Source organism: Penicillium samsonianum, assembly GCF_028829775.1.
Source record: "Penicillium samsonianum strain IBT 33392 chromosome Unknown utg000007l_segment0_segment0, whole genome shotgun sequence".
NCBI classification, from domain to species: Eukaryota; Fungi; Ascomycota; class Eurotiomycetes; order Eurotiales; family Aspergillaceae; genus Penicillium; species Penicillium samsonianum.
In genome coordinates, this window is record NW_026643265.1 from 818,113 (window position 1) to 834,670 (window position 16,558).

Below are 16,558 nucleotides of genomic sequence, written 5' to 3' on the forward strand. Positions count from 1 at the left end.
GATTGGGACCACCAGACAAAAATAGTGAAATCTATAGTCACATAGAAGACAGCGAAAAAGAACACCCACAGAACCAGTTGTAATTGCTATTTATGCCTAACAATAGAAGTGAGGCTCCTTGGGAGGTTCCTGGGCTGGAAGGCTAGGCCTGTATGTATTACATAAGCAGACTCATTGTTCGCGTGGGGAGGTCAATTGCTATCACCTCCCCGGCTTTGACGATTGTCACTTTAAAATCTTCCACTCATCACCTCACCTCTTTCTCCCTCTCTCATTAACCATAACTCAACCACTCATCGTGCTCTGCACCTTATTTGCAGCCAAGTTGCATCCTTCTGCTGCTTGATCATCTTTCAACCTCAGCGAGTCAAGCCGTTTCAACTACTGACCGCTTAACACTACCCAAGATGTCGTTGTGCCAGAACCGTCTCCAAGAAGAGCGGTAAGCATATTTCTTGTCCAGCGGATTCCGCGATTCTGCGCATTATTTGCGCTACGCCCTTGCCCTGCGCTGACCTTCATGGATTCTAGAAAGCAATGGCGTCGCGACCACCCATTTGGATTTGTCGCAAAGCCGAAACGTGCCCCGCAGGGTGGCCTGGACCTGAAGAATTGGGAATGCGCTATTCCAGGGAAGGCTAACACTCTCTGGGAAGGTGGACTTTTCAAAATTGACTTGATTTTTCCCGATGGTGTGTGGCGCAAACATTCATGACTACTGAAGATCCTTATGCTAATCTATATTCTTTCATGCTTCTAGAATATCCTACCAAGCCCCCCAAGTGTACGTATCTTTTCTGCAATATACTCTTGTGCCAGCTCGCCGGAAGAGAGCTTCTCTTCGTTACTATCACTGTGATTTCTTGTGACAACAAAATACTAACACAAGAACTATTCAGGCAAATTCACACCGGCACTTTTCCACCCTAATGTCTACCCTTCTGGAACGGTTTGCCTGTCAATTCTGAATGAGGAGGAGGGTTGGCGACCTGCTATCACCATTAAGCAGCTCTTGCTTGGCATCCAAGATCTCCTGGATGACCCGAACCCCGAGTCACCTGCGCAGGCTGAGGCCTACAACCTCTTCAAGAAGGACCGTCCTCAATATGAACGTAGAGTTCGCCTGGTTGTCAAGGAAAACCAGCCCAATTAGGAAACCAGCCCAATCAGGCTTTGAGTTACCCAAGCGTAAACAGCGATGGCGCTGCATGGGTCATTTACTTTCTTTTTCTTTTCTTTCAGCATGGGATATCGGGGAGATTGAGGGAAGATTATGCATTTATTGTTTAACGAAGGGAGCAACTTTTGCTTTTCTATCGCGAGCATGGCGTTTCTACATATCCCAATGGATGGCGTTTTCTGGGCTTAGGGTCATTCAGAAACAATGATACCACATACATGCTCCCTGTCGAGATGCTTAGGCTTGCCATGTATTGAGTACAGGATGACTCTTGCAGAAGAAATCGATATCATACTTATTTGCTTCTGTGCACAGGTAAATCACCCGGGCAGCCAAAACAACATCCATACCTCTCTGCCCTGATGGGATGAGCGCATGGTGGGTGTTTTGGCAAGTTGAATTCAACTTGCATCTTAAATTAAAAGGACGGTAATGTACTACTTGATGAACCAAAAACCAAATCGGCAGACCTTTCTATTGTGTACCGAACACTGCATCATATCTACCAATTCAGCCAGAGCTAGTCCAAGGCACCATTATAGACTACATTCGACCTCGGGATAATCCAGGATTGAAAGCATTGAACTCTTCCACCATTTTAGCACTGAATGTAAAGAACTCGAGATGATAACATCCCATTCTGCTTTGAGACCCAAAAAAAGGAGCCAGAATAGCAGTATGAGCCTATTATATGATCAAAATCTCACAAGCACCGATACAATTTTCGTGGGTCCCGTATAGATCTTCATGGCCTCAATATCGAGACGGGTGCGACCTCGCCTTTAGTGACTCCGCCTTTTTGTCCCCTAGAACTGATTTTCCCAGCTGTCTTTATAATGAAAGAGATCTTAAAAATCCCATGCTGATGGCGGAGAAAGCATACGAGAAAGAAGATTTTCCCAAATGGGACTGTACTCGTTTTAACAATTTCCAATTGTGCTCTTAGAAGCAATCGACATACATGCTTTGTGGAATGAAGCTCATAAGGTTGTGATCAGCAGAGTAGCATTTTGATATCCTTGGCTACCCATCTAATTTGATATTTATTATTATTAGTTTCCTTGAACGGACATCGATGGATGAAAATACACTTTGTCAAGGTCTTGGCTAGGGCTATAGTTCATGGTGGGGGTATATAACAGTCACGTGACATTGAATTGGCTCACTCTCCAGGGATCGTCAGATTGAGATAGAGTAATAATAATATGACCCGACAAAGGAATCCGCTAATATAGCCACATATCTAGCCACAGTAGTAAAAACCTCTTAACCTGTTGAAGCTAACTGGGCCAATGGTCCCAGGGACGTTATCTTATCGGTGACTCAAAGACTTGCCGACATCGCCCCTCGCCCCGCCGGGAGGGCACCGGGGCAAATTTGAAAAAAAATCGCCGTTCTAAGGTTCCCCATATAACCGGACGATTAGTCAATTCTACTCCGTACCCTTCTTCTCACTCCCGAATTGATCTTCACCTTTAACCACACTTCCCAATTGCTCATCATGTGTGGAATTTTCGCGTGCCACCAGTGCGTCATGTCCTACCCTAACTCCCCGCGTCTGGTGGGATCTCAATTTGGGGAATACTAACAGGAGTCCTATAGTCACCCCGATGTGCAAAAGTTCAAGCCTACCGCTTTGCGCATGGCCAAGGCGTGAGTATCTCCATTGCTTTTTCAATTGCTGCAATCTGCAATTCGCAATTCGCAATTCGAGCAATCTATAGAATTATCACTGACTCGTGTCCGGATCATAGTGTGCGCCATCGCGGTCCCGATTGGAGTGAGTCACAGCCCGAGTTGCAACATTGCGCAGTATATGTGGGGATTATAGGGTTAACAAAAGTTCTCTAACAGGTGGAAACTTCTGCGCCGAGAGCACTAGTGGGTTGACACGCAATAACTTTGGTGTCGGCGTGGTATGCTAACGCGATTCATAGTCCTGGCGCACGAGCGTCTGAGCATCGTCGGTGTTGGTATGTGGTCACTATGAACGATCAACAATTTGAAGATTGATTGATTAACAATATCTTATTAGACTCCGGTGCCCAGCCCCTCGTCAACGACGATAGCACCCTCGCCCTCGCCGTCAACGGTGAGATCTACAACCACCGCCTCATTCGCAAGAACCTTCACCACAAGTACAACTTCAAGACGCACTCTGATTGCGAAGTTATCATTCCCTTGGTGCGTCAGCCACCTATAACGGAATCAGATATAGAGTCGAAATGCTGATATATACTAGTATGAGGAGTACGGCCTGGATGCCCCCAAGCACCTTGATGGCATGTTCTCTTGGGTTCTCTGGGACAAGAAGCAAGACCGTGTTGTTGCTGCTCGTGACCCCATTGGTATCACCAGCTTCTACCTTGGCCGGTCCTCGTCGACTCCCGGCGCTGTCTACTTTGCCTCTGAGCTCAAGTGCCTGCACCCCGTCTGTGACGACATCATTGCCTTCCCACCCGGCCACATCTATGATTCCAAGACCGACACCCTCACCCGCTACTTCGAGCCCAAGTGGTGGGATCCCACCAACGTCCCCTCGACCCCGGTTGACTATAAGGTGATCCGCCACAGCCTCGAGAAGGCTGTCCGCAAGCGTCTGATGGCCGAGGTGCCCTACGGTGTTTTGCTGTCTGGTGGTCTCGACTCCAGCTTGGTCGCGTCTATCGCTCAGCGCGAGACCCTCCGCATGGCCGAAGCTGCCCGCACCGCGCCCCAGAGCCTGAATGCGGACGGTGAGTTGGTTGGCATTGACGACGACAACGAGCTGTCGACCGTCACCACCTTCCAGCAGCTACACTCATTCTCCATTGGTCTTCCCGGTGCCCCCGATACCGCGGCTGCTATTGAGGTTGCCAAGTTCCTAGGCACCAGGCACCACCCCTTCACCTTCACTGTTAAGGACGGCCTCGATGCCCTCTCTGACGTGATCTACCACCTCGAGACCTACGATGTGACCACCATCCGTGCATCTACTCCCATGTACCTGCTCTCCCGTAAGATCAAGGCCATGGGTGTCAAGATGGTCCTGAGTGGTGAAGGTTCCGACGAGATCTTCGGTGGCTACCTCTACTTCCACGCTGCCCCCAACAAGGAGGAGCTCCACAAGGAGACCGTCCGCCGTGTCAAGAACTTGCACTTGGCTGACTGCCTCCGTGCTAACAAGTCCACCTCCGCGTGGGGTCTTGAGGCCCGTGTTCCTTTCCTCGATAAGGAATTCCTCGAGACCTGCATGGGTGTCGATCCCCAGGACAAGATGATCACCCCCGAGCGTATCGAGAAGCACATGCTGCGCAAGGCCTTCGACACCACCGATGAGCCTGAGACCGCTGCGTACTTGCCAGACAAGATCCTCTGGCGCCAGAAGGAGCAGTTCAGCGATGGCGTTGGCTACAGCTGGATTGACGGCCTGAAGGATGAGGCCGAGCGCCAGGTCACCGATGAGATGATGAAGAACCCTAAGGCCGAATGGGGTACTGACGTTCCCGACACCAAGGAGGCGTATGTTTCCCACTTTCCCCCCATTTTATAACACTGTTGAAACTAACCTGGGGTATAGATACTGGTACCGTACCATGTTCGATGAGCACTTCCCTCCCTACTGTGCCGGTACTGTCGAGCGCTGGACCCCTACCTGGTCCAAGCAGAGCGACCCCAGTGGAAGGTGAGCTATTGTTTTTTTATTCCCTATTATTGGTTCATTTTCTCTAACCATTCTTTGCAGAGCCATCGCCATCCACAACCAGAAGTATGACAAGTCGGAGTAAAAAGTCTGAGAGCATATAAACAAAAGGATCTGAACTTTATTTTCTGATTTAGCATTTTCTTTGGGGGATATAGCACCGGATTAGATTGTATATATACCCTTTTGGTATATAGTCGGTATAATGTATGATCTCAATATTTTTCTTTGGATGTATTTCCCCTAAACACGTGACCTGACCTGCCCAAACATTACCGGCGGGCTTTCCCGGCAGCCGGGCAGCCGCCAATCACCGACCTCCCACTAACCCGTGCTAAGCCCCTAGGTTTCCCCAACATCATCACAACTCTTCCTTCCCTTCCTCTCCTTCATCTCTTCATAGAACCACCTCTTTCTCCTCCATCTCTAATCAGACCACTCTCGTCAATATGTCTGCCCCCGCTGCTTTCTCCGATATCGCCAAGGCGACCAACGATGTACGCACAACTGTTGGGGACAAAACTCTGAACCTTGGCTAATACTTAATCCCAATAGCTCCTGAACAAGGATTTCTACCATGGCGCCGCTGGTTTGTTTATCCATGGCATTTCGCCACTTACGGAAGATTCAATAGCTGATTAAAATCATTTAGCCAACCTTGAGGTTAAGTCCAAGGCCCCCAACGGTGTCACCTTCACCGTTAAGGGCAAGTCTGCTCACGAGGGCCCCATTGCTGGCCAGGTTCGTTGAATATCCTCTCCGATTCACTACGCAAATCGCTAATTGGTGTGCCTATAGCTCGAGGCCAAATACGTTGATGCGCCCACTGGTAAAGGCCCCTTCCACAAAAAACCTCCCGATCCCGGCGCGCACAAAGCCCGCCTTATGCCATTGGTGTTCGGATGCGGTATTCCAATAGCGCGCCGGGGGAATCTATTTATTTTTTCGGATGCCAAGGTGCACAGGATTAGGCTAATATGCTCACTCCGATCAGGCCTCACCCTCACCCAGGCTTGGACCACCGCCAACGCTCTCGACACCAAGCTCGAGCTCGACAACAACATCGCCAAGGGCCTCAAGGCTGAGATCCTGACCCAGTACCAGCCCGCTAAGCAGTCCAAGGGTGCCAAGCTCAACCTGTACTTCAAGCAGCCCAACCTGAATGCCCGTGCCTTCTTCGATCTCCTGAACGGCCCCTCCGCCAACTTCGACGCCGTTCTCGGCCACGAGGGCTTCCTCGTCGGTGCTGAGGGTGGTTACGACGTCAACAAGGCCGCCATCACCAAGTACTCTGCTGCCGTCGGCTACAGCGTTGCCCAGTACTCCGCTGCCATCACCGCCAGCAACAACCTGTCCCTCTTCTCCGCCAGCTACTACCACCGCGTCAACGCTCAGGTTGAGGCCGGTGCCAAGGCCTCTTGGGACTCCACCTCCGGTAACGCCGTCGGCCTCGAGGTCGCCAGCAAGTACCGCCTGGACCCCTCTTCCTTCGCCAAGGTTCGTTTTACGCGTCTAAAGTGCTTATATAACTATTGTGAATCACGACTAATCGCGCAATTTTCTCGCAATACAGGCTAAGATCAACGACCGTGGTATTGCCGCTCTGGCTTACAACGTCCTGCTCCGCCCTGGTGTCACCCTCGGCCTCGGTGCTTCCTTCGATACCCAGAACCTGAACCAGGCTGCCCACAAGGTCGGCGCCAGCTTCACCTTCGAGGCTTAAGCGTCTGGATTTTAGCCTTCCAGGTACCCCACAGATGAGCTATCATTTTTTGGGAAGATTTTTGTAAACTTCAGTTACTAGTTCACTTGTCTTGCTGATTCGCCAGAACGATGATTATGGTGGGGGTTTTGTCCAAGATAATAACCATGTGTGTGTCGTAGATCTTTCTGCTCGATTCACCCTTTGTATATCAAATCCAACTGTTTCCTTTGTTGATCAATCCGATCGAGTCATACGATCTAGAGCACCCCGAGGTGTCGTAGCCATGCAAGAGTAGGGTACATCAACCAGCAATGTACTGGAACTATGTATGTACATACTAAGAAACTATACGTATCCAAGGATCTATGTATGTTTAATCAGAGCAAAAACAACTCCGTCAAGAAGACAAAGCCTCCCTCTGCTTCTTCGTCTTCCTCCCATCAACAACCTTAGGAACCGACCGCCAAAGATCCACGACAACAAGCATAACAATCAAACACCCCGAGCAAAGAAAGAACCTCGAAATCGTCTGATCAACCCCAGGCTCGCGCGCAGCCCGATCCTCATCAATCCTCCTCGCCTCCCTCCTCCTTTCCCTCCTCCTCCTATCCTCCGCCGCCTGCGTGCGGAAATGACCCTGAGCATTAAAATGATTCAACGGATTACGATGAATAAACCCCTCCCAATCCTCAGGATCAGCATGTTTCGCGCCAGCGCCAGCGCCAGCGCCAGCCCCGAATTCCGACCCAGTACCACTACCGCTGCTAGCCGCCCATCCCTGCCCCTGTCTCCCCGTAGCACCATACCCACCCTGCTCGTAGAAACTAGGCGGCGGACCGTGGAATGTCGAGCGCCGCTTGCTCAGCCCGCTGGCGGGCCGTGAGCCGGCGTAGCTGCTGTGGCTGCCCATCGGGTGTTGGTGGCTGTGACTTTGGCCTGCGTGTTGCGTGACGTGGAAGCCGTGGTCGCGGTCATAGACTGCGCGCTTTGAGACGTTGCCGAGGACGTTGTAGGCGGCGGATATGCGGGCGAAGCGTTGGCTTGCGTCTGGGTCTGTGCGGTTGCGGTCTGGGTGGTGGCGCATTGAGAGGGCGTAGAATTGTCTAGAGGTTTGGTATGTAAGTATCAGGGATAGATTTGGTATTGGAGATGAAGGGTGGTGGGGTGGAGGAGGGATGTTGGGTGTGGGTGTACTTCTTTATCTCCGCTGCTGATGCGGTTGTGGTGACGTCGAGGATTTCGTAGAAGTTTGGTTCGTGGGCTCGGGCTGGGTTGCTGGTTGAGAAGGAGGATATAGATGGTTTTGAGGGCCGCTGTTGTTGTTGTTGGCGTGAGTGTAATTGTGGTCGGAGGGGTTGTGTTGAGATGCTCCGGTAGGTTGAAGGGGAGGGAGAGAGGGTCGCGCGCGGAAAGAGGAGGATTGCTGTTACTCGAGAAGGAGGCATTGTCGTGTATTTAGAGGGTGTTACATCGAAATAAATAGAAAAACAAGAGCCTGGATAGGAGGTGGAGGGAGGGGTGGAAGAGGGAGAGAGGGAGAGACAAGCGGAAGAAGATCGGAGGTGAAGATCGGAGTGGCGTCACTGCGGTTAGAGGTCGATCGACCCAACAAGTTTACCATGTATTTGCTGGTTATTCGTAGATTCTACAGTATGGTATCACTCTATTTGGTCTCTCTTATCTCTCCAAATAACACATTCAATATAATTTACACTTAGGCACGTGGGCAGTTGCAATTCCCATAACTCCAGCTGATGATCAGATTAGATAAGAGATCATGGGTTATGCCATTTCGGCGGGCACCAACCTTCCGGTGAACTACTTGATCCAATGAGAACACTCCTTGGCTAGCTTGGGATACCTAAGGATCCACGTCTTGTGGGATTATTGTTTCTTTCGTTCTAGAGATTGTGGATGCTCTTCATGAGCTTGGACTCGGTAATATGAGACGTATCTCATTGCAGCTGGTGGAATCATTGATGAGAGAGTGTGTACTGCGGCATTGGCTCTTGGAGCCTCCGGGGTAGTTATAGGGACCCGGGTTCCTCAGTGCCGAGATGACTTGCATGCCTGGGTTTTCACGAGATACAATCTTCGAGGCATATGATGGAGGTCAAACGACGGCTAGATCGACGGGTCGTACTGGGGACAATTTCTGGTTGAAACTTACGATAGTCGGTGCCTCAGAAATAGGGTGTATGAGCAGTATGAAAGTGGGATTGATATAAATGAGCCTCGGGCTTGTGCTTACTGGTGCCATGGATGATCCAGATGCTGAGAGTCTGGATGTCAAGGATATGGGACGTATACCTCAAGCGCTTAGTAAATTGTGATGAAGCCAGCAAATATATGGCGTAGCACGACAAGTGCAAACCATTCGTATTGCGCAAGTCCCTGGGCCACCTCTTCAAAAAAATAATCAGCTCCTCCGCACCTTGATTATCCTTACGTCTCATATTCGCATCGAATTTCCAACGGCGCTTGCGGCGTTGGGTGAGAGACCCCCAACATTTCACGAGTCCCGGTCCTGAAACAGTCCCTAAATTAAGAATACCATTGATGGAATCGTCTTCTCTCGGTCGTGGGTAAATGTTTACTCTTGAAAATCTGATTGAATCAATAGAATATCCACTTGGGCGCTTAAAAGAATCTTATTCATGACGATATCTACACTTTTCAACCAATTTTGATGGCATTTTCAAGGTGACACAGCTAAAATTCAGTTCGAAGCTGCCAATATATGAGACTTGATTGTACTGGTCAGAACGTTTTGATCAACATATCCCAGCAGCATCTTGACCGTTTTAATATCATCTCTCCATGCAGCTGCGGCCACGGTCAGGGCAGACTGCCCACTTCTGTTCAAAAAGAGAAGATCGGCCCCTTTCTCCAATAGAAGCTTTATTGCCAGTACTTCGCAGTTACTAACTTTGTCAAAGTATCGACATAGTTGCTCATACCCGTCTTCATCCACGATGCTCTTGGTTATTTTCCCGACGAAATATCGAGTAGTTCTAACGTTATTTACACCTACTCCCAAGACCGTGCAGAGCAAATGCGTGTGATTGCAAGAGCCAGTTGGCTGGTTGAGCTGTGCCCCGCGTTCAAGATCAACCGCGGCTTCTGCGGCCCACGCCAGAGGTTGGAGATACTGCTCCGTCTTGAGAAGCTCGTTGACTCTGTCTTTGAACAAAGTATACAGAAGAGGATGACATTGATAGAGGGAGCCGATATCGGAAAGAAATTCTAGATACGAAGATACCTCTAGTAGAAGTTCAACGGGGAGTGGAAGCAGCGACATGGCTTAATAGTTGACAATAGTAGACAACGTGAACGGGAGATGTTGGATGGCTTCTGTCTACCATGACAGTAGACGTCTGCAATGAAGTCTACAAAGTGACTCACGTATAAACTTCAGGGTTGTCATTATGAGGGCAAGTTGTCGTCGTCCATGCAAGAATAGGTCTAGTAACATTCCGCTGCCAAGGAAATCTCCAAGAAATCGCCTTATCTTATCAGCAAAAATCTTTCCCCGACATCCGACATTCCCCTCTTTTGCCTTTGAGCATACAACTTGTTTAATTGCCACCTTCAATATGGCAGCTCAGACTACGGAGAAGTTGGATCAGTTGGACCGTAAGATTCCCAAATTTTCTGTTTGCTTCTCCCATGTGTGACTGATTAGATACCAGTGAACGTCCAAGCCGCCCCCACGGCAGACCAGGTTCCCGCTGAAGCGGAGGAGGACTCGGACGACGGCCAAGACGGCGAGGGTGCCGCAGAGGCTGGAGCTGCTGGAGGTAAGTTTCGTTGAGGCTTATTTCTGTGACTGCGCCTCTAGAACCCCACCCCACCCCACAGAAGTCGGCCGGATTGAACTAACAGCGGGGTCAACCCTAGCCGACAAAAAGAAGAAGAAGAAGAAGCCCAAGAAGAAGAGCAAGAAGAAGGGTGGTGCCAAGGTTCAGAGCGAGCCACCGCGTGTCCCCGTGTCTAACCTCTTCCCCAACGGCCAATATCCCGAGGGCGAGATCGTCGAATACCTAAACGACAATGCCTACCGTACCACCAACGAAGAAAAACGATACCTCGATCGCATGAACAACGACTTCCTGCAGGAGTACCGCCAGGGTGCCGAGGTTCACCGTCAAGTCCGCCAGTATGCGCAGAAGAACATCAAGCCCGGCCAGACTTTGACTGAGATCGCGGAGGGTATCGAGGATTCAGTGCGCGCTCTGACAGGCCACTCAGGTCTCGAGGAGGGTGATAACATCAAGGGTGGCATGGGCTTCCCTTGCGGTTTGAGCATCAACCATTGCGCTGCGCATTATACCCCGAACGCGGGCAACAAGATGGTCCTGAACGAGGGAGACGTGATGAAGGTCGACTTCGGTGCGCAGCTTAACGGCCGCATTGTGGACAGTGCTTTCACCATGACTTTCGACCCGGTGTACGATCCTCTCCTTGCTGCTGTTAAGGACGCCACCAACACCGGTATCCGGGTAAGTTTTCCTACTCTTCTTCGTTTCAAGCAGAGCTAACGGGTTTTTAGGAAGCGGGAATTGACGTCCGTATGAGTGATATCGGTGCCGCCATCCAAGAAGCTATGGAGAGTTACGAAGTTGAGCTCAATGGCACGATGCACCCCGTCAAGTGTATCCGCAACTTGAACGGTCACAATATTGACCAGCACGTCATCCACGGCGGCAAGAGTGTGCCTATCGTCAAGAGCACCGACCAGACCAAGATGGAAGAGGGTGAAGTTTTCGCCATTGAGACTTTCGGTAGTACCGGTAAAGGTTACGTGCGAGAGGAAGTAAGTTTACACTGTAGTTACTGGGTCGAGAACCAAAGCTAACATGACACCAGATGGAAACCTCGCACTACGCTCTCGCCTCCGACGCTCCTAACGTTCCCCTGCGTCTTTCCTCCGCCAAGAACTTGTTGAATCTGATCAACAAGAACTTTGGCACCCTTCCCTTCTGTCGCCGGTACATTGACCGCCTGGGTCAGGACAAGTACCTTTTGGGCGTAAGTTAACGACGAAGTTCATTTGTGAGACACTGAAGCTAACGAACATAGTTGAACAACTTGGTTTCTTCTGGAATTGTTCAGGACTACCCTCCTCTTTGCGATATCAAGGGCTCATACACTGCCCAATATGAACATGTATGTTTCTATTTTGGGATTTTCTCCACTTGGACTGTTTACTGACTTGTTTTAGACAATTGTGTTGCGCCCGAATGTGAAGGAGGTTATTAGCCGTGGCGACGACTACTGATGTATTTCATAGACATAAGTAAATACTAAAAGCATCTTTCCAAGATCCATCCCATTAGTAATGTCTTAAATAGATTGGACGTCGGGAGAGTCACCAAAACCCTGACATCAAAGCGCCGATCCTGCCAAGCCTCAAGCCATCAAGTATGCCGTGTCGCCCCACGTGGAGTGGAACAACCGTCTTCCGCCTTTTTAAATCGGCTCCTTTCTCTCATGGCCTAAACTTCGACACATACCAATTTCCACCATGTCTGCGGTTGTTGAAACAAGTTCGCCGCACCTCCGGGTGTCGGCAGCCAAGGCATCCGACAAAACACAGCCAGAGTCCACCAGAATCCAGGCACCGGAGGCTTTGGTTGACGACCATTTCTTCTGGACATACACCGAAGAGCCGCATCGCTCAAGACGACAGGCAATTATCAAGGCCCATCCGGAGGTACGTGGCACTGTTTTGCGGGCCCTAATGGCGGTATGGGCGCTCGGCGAAGACTCCATGCGGAGGTCCGCGGAGCTCCTACATACACCTGGCCACTTTCCTAGGCGACAGACAGCCTCAACAAATCCAATTGCACTGCTGATTCATGATGTTATGTATCTGTAGGTTACCAAGCTATGTGGCCCCGAGCCTCTCACCAAATGGGTCGTCCTCGGCGTCGTGTCCCTACAACTCACCTGTGCCTACCTCCTCCGCAACACCTCAATGCTCGATTGGCGGTTCTTGGTCACAGCATACGTGATCGGTGCGACTTGCAACCAGAACCTGTTCCTAGCCATCCATGAGATTTCACACAACCTGGCATTCCGGTCCGCTTTTGCCAACCGATTGCTGGCCATCTTCGCCAACCTCCCTATCGGACTGCCATACAGCGCAGCCTTCCGAGTACGTATACTCTTCCACATGCCAGAGACTAGCAGGACCCCAAGAGAAACCATGAACTGACAAAATACCACCAACAGCCCTACCACCTGACGCACCACAAATCCCTTGGCGTAACAGGCCTCGACACCGACCTCCCCACAGCAGTGGAAGCCTTCTTCCTAAACTCCCTCCTGGGCAAAACCTTTTTCTGCACCTTCCAAATCCTCTTCTATGCCGTGCGGCCGATGTTCATCTACAGCCCACCCTTCACCTACATCCACCTCCTGAACCTCGGCGTGCAAATAAGCTTCGACTACGCCCTTAGCAAACTATGCGGCGGCACCATCCAACCAGTGCTATACTTCCTTCTGAGCTCATTCCTCGCCGGATCTCTGCACCCCTGCGCAGGCCACTTCATCGCAGAGCACTACTTCTTCTCGAACGTGAAGAGCGGCGGCACAGAGTCCCTGACGGAGCTGAAGAAGAACGAGAAGACCAAGGTTCCGCACCCGCTCGACTCCCTGCCTCCCCCGGAGACATACTCGTACTACGGCCCGCTCAATATCCTCACTTACAATGTCGGCTTGCACAACGAGCACCACGATTTCCCTGCTATCCCCTGGACTAGATTGCATAAGCTGCATGAGATTGCGCGCGAGTTCTATGAGCCGCTGCCTTGCCACCGGAGCTGGGTTTGGGTTATTTACACTTTCATCTTGGATAAGAATGTCGGTCCGTGGTGTCGTGTGAAGCGCGAACAGGGTGGACGGATTGTTGGTGGTGGGACGAAGCGCGGTGGTGATTCTGCTGCGTCTAAGCAATGGAATGGGCGTAGTGGTGAGGGCATTTCGGCTTCGTCGGCGGGTCCGGCGGCCGAGGAGGGTGATGGGTGGAAGGAGAGTGAGCTTCAATGCTAGATCTTGTTCCACCTTTTGAGTATAACGTCCGGTGTTGAATTTTCAGTTTTTCAATTACATACATTACTGGGTGGAGTACTTGTACTTTTTAGATATATTTGTTTACAATAAAATTGGGTTGTCATTTCCGGTTGCTGTGTCCATAAAACCATGTAAGGTGCAAAGACAGGACCGAATGACTGCAATCAACCAATTACCGGAAGAGGGAGAAGAAGTCCCCAACTATGTACGAAACGGACCTAGCTCTAGTAGCAATCACATGGATTATCCCGAGCTCGAGAATGGTTTATGAAACAAAGAGAAACGAATCGAGAGGCTGAGTCCGTTCACCTGGGCATCATAAAACGATATTAGACAAGACAGGAAGGGCAAAGAAAGAAATAAAGGAAAGCAACAACAAAGAAGAAGATGAGACAGATGTCCGGCCTCAGGGGGGGGTTTGGAAGTCCGGAGAGACAACATGAAAGTAGAATATTGATACTGGGGAGAAAACTCAAAGCAGACGCAGAAAAAGGCTGATGCTAGAACAGATAGAAAACGGCATGCTCTTCAAGAGACAAAAAGTAGATGGGAATTTGGGAGAGGCGTCAGCGACGTTAGACCGGAGGCATTGGGCAAACGGAGAGTAGGCGCAATGAAGCCAGATAGACCGTGAGATAAGCGACAAACAGAAGACCAGATTAGAAGAAGAAGTATGCGATCAAGAAGCTGAGCAGGCAGAGGCATGCTACACCCTGGATCGAAACTCCACCGGCCGTTGGCGCATGTGACTGCTGCATGGTAGCAGGCACAGCCTTGCCGGTAGCCTCTCCGCCGGTCTTCCGCTGCCGCAGTCCTTGGTCTGCAAGTCGGTCCTTCAGCCGCTGGATCTGTGCGTTGGCTTCGGACAGCTGGGACTTGAGTTCATCGCTTGAGGGAAGGGCATTGACGACGGCGGATCTGGCGTTTGAAATGACAGATGCCGGCTCACGTTGGGGAGACTGGGACTTCTTCTCGGAGAAATCGGGTGCAGGGATTGGGGAGGGTTCATCGGAGTCGATCTTCTTGGGGGCGGGGGTCTGGAAGTTTGCGCCGCCAGGAGAAGTGTACGCTGGAGCTTCCTCGTCATGGACCTGGTGAAAGTTAGACTATGTGTATGGAGAGATGATTGCTGAGTAGCATACCGAGTCGTTGGCATCTGTGGCATCTGTGGCTAGGTAGACAACTCGGATCTTGCGCTCAACCACGTCGGCCTTGGGGGTTTGGTCAAACTAAACGTGGATATTAGTTATTGGTCTTGATGTTCGCGATCCCGCGTTGTGGACATACAATCTGGCCAACGCTGGCATCCTCCAAACCACGGGAGACCGGGACTGCCTGGACCAGGAACTTATCCTTGCACTTGGCATCCGGGGCAGGGTCCTCCTTCATAGCCTGAAGCAACACTATCGAGAATATTTAGTCCGCCGTACTTTATGCGTATTCGCTTATCAACTAACCTTGGACTTCGACAGTCTTGCCCGGCTCGATGTGGCCGGAGTTAGGTCGCACACAGTAACTGGAATATGGTCAGATAACAAATCTCGAGTTTAGGCATTTCGCGGAGAATCGTCGCGACATACTGCTTAGGAGCGGTGGTTTTGACCTAGTGCGCCGAGGACATATGTTAGTACTGCTTGTCCCGCGACAAAGGCCGAGGGAGGTGTCACACATACCTTGAAGACCACAGATTCCTCGTTCGGGTTGCTCAGGCGGAGAACCTGGCATACCTCATGGTTGAAGGGACCTATTATCAACAGATGAGCTTTTGATCTAGGCAGGTCTGAGGCAGGCTCGGGGTCTGGCACTCACGCTTGAAGCCCAACTCGGAGGGCTCAATTTGGATAGTCATGGTGCACGTGGTCAGAGTGAAAGAGGTGGGAGAAGAGAAGAAAGACGACAAGAGCACAGATGACTGCACGCGATTAGGTTCCGATTGGGAAATAAAGGTGTGGGAGGGTTATCAGGTCTAAGCCGATGTGATGGATGCCTCAGGAGTTTGATTACTGTCCACCTGGGCACTTTCGGGGAAATTGGCTGAGTCAGCAAACAGTCAGGTGATGTCACTATTGACAAGCTATACATCGGAAGTGGAATATTTGCCTTCATTTTTGTTTATTGTATTGGGACCTTGGCTGTGAGACTGTGTATATCTGGTTTGCATGCCTCATTACTCTTCTGCGGTATGCTGTCACATCCTTCCGAGGTCGCTTCCGAGGAGGAACATCCATCCCCACCTGCATGTGATGCTTGCGGTGGGGGCAATCATCCCACTTGTGTTTAGATTATTGCATGTATTTCATGTTCTATTGATTGCTCGTATCTCGTACGGCGGTCCCTGGCAATTTATGCCCAGAATAATAGGCTACATATGTGATATAGGCTTCATTTCCATGGTTGAAATGCATGAAGCTGTGGCATTGAGGTATGCGACCATATCCCTCGGACGCATTCAAGTTATGCTGATTTCAATCTTGCATGTTCATGGACGTCATCTAACTTGTCAATGTATTGTAGTAGATATTCTATCCATGGAGGGTTAAAACTTGGAATACCTACGATGCAGGTCACACACGTCCTTCGGTGAACTATACGATGATAGCCCCTCCCCATGTATACATGCGCACACATAAATATATCCTGGTATTGTACTGTATATGGTGCTTGACAGGTTCCCCTGAATACATCTTGTACGCCACTATCTTCAACTTGTGTGTTTATTCGGCTCTATGAGCCACGCGACACAGCCACCCAAATAGTAAGTGAGAGAGGTGGGCATACGCAGTACAAGTCAAATACGACATGGAAAGTTGCAATTGACATTTCAACTCTTTCAACGCGGATAAATTTTGAATTATCCCTCAGACACGCCATCGAGAAGTACTTGATGCCATAGAAACCCGGGGAAGGCAAGTGG

At 50.3% G+C, this 16,558-nt stretch overlaps 8 protein-coding genes across 8 annotated transcripts; 5 read left to right on the plus strand and 3 right to left on the minus strand.

Annotated features, from left to right (window-relative positions):
- Window positions 1–407: 407 nt before the first annotated feature.
- On the plus strand, window positions 408–1,153 carry N7471_011125 (E2 SUMO-conjugating protein UBC9; the record flags this gene model as incomplete). Its single annotated transcript, XM_057283844.1, has 4 exons — window positions 408–442; window positions 532–692; window positions 761–784; window positions 900–1,153. 4 exons carry the CDS (start codon window positions 408–410, stop codon window positions 1,151–1,153), a joined length of 474 nt encoding a protein of 157 aa, XP_057130110.1.
- Window positions 1,154–2,681: 1,528 nt separating this feature from the next.
- On the plus strand, window positions 2,682–4,947 carry N7471_011126 (asparagine synthetase B; the record flags this gene model as incomplete). Its single annotated transcript, XM_057283845.1, has 9 exons — window positions 2,682–2,707; window positions 2,783–2,833; window positions 2,935–2,960; window positions 3,035–3,061; window positions 3,118–3,153; window positions 3,216–3,364; window positions 3,423–4,681; window positions 4,740–4,844; window positions 4,905–4,947. The coding sequence occupies 9 exons, from the start codon at window positions 2,682–2,684 to the stop codon at window positions 4,945–4,947; spliced, it is 1,722 nt and encodes a 573-aa protein (XP_057130111.1).
- A 364-nt stretch (window positions 4,948–5,311) lies between these two features.
- On the plus strand, window positions 5,312–6,585 carry N7471_011127 (porin; the record flags this gene model as incomplete). Its single annotated transcript, XM_057283846.1, has 6 exons — window positions 5,312–5,359; window positions 5,418–5,451; window positions 5,515–5,603; window positions 5,661–5,691; window positions 5,857–6,359; window positions 6,436–6,585. The coding sequence occupies 6 exons, from the start codon at window positions 5,312–5,314 to the stop codon at window positions 6,583–6,585; spliced, it is 855 nt and encodes a 284-aa protein (XP_057130112.1).
- A 196-nt stretch (window positions 6,586–6,781) lies between these two features.
- On the minus strand, window positions 6,782–8,089 carry N7471_011128 (uncharacterized protein). The gene is made up of 2 exons (XM_057283847.1): window positions 7,762–8,089; window positions 6,782–7,670 (listed from the first exon to the last, which is right to left on the minus strand). Exons 1-2 carry the CDS (start codon window positions 8,010–8,012, stop codon window positions 6,965–6,967), a joined length of 957 nt encoding a protein of 318 aa, XP_057130113.1. The 5' UTR covers window positions 8,013–8,089; the 3' UTR covers window positions 6,782–6,964.
- A 1,197-nt stretch (window positions 8,090–9,286) lies between these two features.
- N7471_011129 (uncharacterized protein) lies at window positions 9,287–9,868 on the minus strand (the record flags this gene model as incomplete). The annotated part of the gene is made up of 1 exon (XM_057283848.1): window positions 9,287–9,868. One exon carries the CDS (start codon window positions 9,866–9,868, stop codon window positions 9,287–9,289), a length of 582 nt encoding a protein of 193 aa, XP_057130114.1.
- Window positions 9,869–10,163: 295 nt separating this feature from the next.
- On the plus strand, window positions 10,164–11,848 carry N7471_011130 (methionine aminopeptidase 2; the record flags this gene model as incomplete). The annotated part of the gene is made up of 7 exons (XM_057283849.1): window positions 10,164–10,203; window positions 10,260–10,367; window positions 10,468–11,069; window positions 11,120–11,383; window positions 11,437–11,598; window positions 11,650–11,736; window positions 11,792–11,848. 7 exons carry the CDS (start codon window positions 10,164–10,166, stop codon window positions 11,846–11,848), a joined length of 1,320 nt encoding a protein of 439 aa, XP_057130115.1.
- Window positions 11,849–12,094: 246 nt separating this feature from the next.
- Window positions 12,095–13,623, plus strand: N7471_011131 (sphingolipid delta(4)-desaturase family protein; the record flags this gene model as incomplete). The annotated part of the gene is made up of 3 exons (XM_057283850.1): window positions 12,095–12,283; window positions 12,449–12,727; window positions 12,805–13,623. The coding sequence occupies 3 exons, from the start codon at window positions 12,095–12,097 to the stop codon at window positions 13,621–13,623; spliced, it is 1,287 nt and encodes a 428-aa protein (XP_057130116.1).
- Window positions 13,624–13,743: 120 nt separating this feature from the next.
- N7471_011132 (uncharacterized protein) lies at window positions 13,744–15,624 on the minus strand. Its single transcript, XM_057283851.1, has 7 exons — window positions 15,454–15,624; window positions 15,318–15,388; window positions 15,225–15,247; window positions 15,102–15,160; window positions 14,932–15,047; window positions 14,787–14,873; window positions 13,744–14,735 (listed from the first exon to the last, which is right to left on the minus strand). The coding sequence occupies exons 1-7, from the start codon at window positions 15,491–15,493 to the stop codon at window positions 14,304–14,306; spliced, it is 828 nt and encodes a 275-aa protein (XP_057130117.1). The 5' UTR covers window positions 15,494–15,624; the 3' UTR covers window positions 13,744–14,303.
- Window positions 15,625–16,558: the final 934 nt, after the last annotated feature.

What these genes read in the sequence shown, in the direction of transcription:
- N7471_011128 (XM_057283847.1), bottom strand. Translation starts at nt 8,012, where the DNA reads ATGCCTCCTTCTCGAGTAACAGCAATCCTCCTCTTTCCGCGCGCGACC. An exon ending in TCAGCAGCGGAGATAAAGAA is followed by an intron (nt 7,671 to 7,761) that starts GTACACCCACAC and finishes CCAAACCTCTAG; the next exon opens with ACAATTCTACGCCCTCTCAA.
- N7471_011132 (XM_057283851.1), bottom strand. Translation starts at nt 15,493, where the DNA reads ATGACTATCCAAATTGAGCCCTCCGAGTTGGGCTTCAAGC. An exon ending in AAAACCACCGCTCCTAAGCA is followed by an intron (nt 15,161 to 15,224) that starts GTATGTCGCGAC and finishes ACCATATTCCAG; the next exon opens with TTACTGTGTGCGACCTAACT. An exon ending in CCACAGATGCCAACGACTCG is followed by an intron (nt 14,736 to 14,786) that starts GTATGCTACTCA and finishes AACTTTCACCAG; the next exon opens with GTCCATGACGAGGAAGCTCC.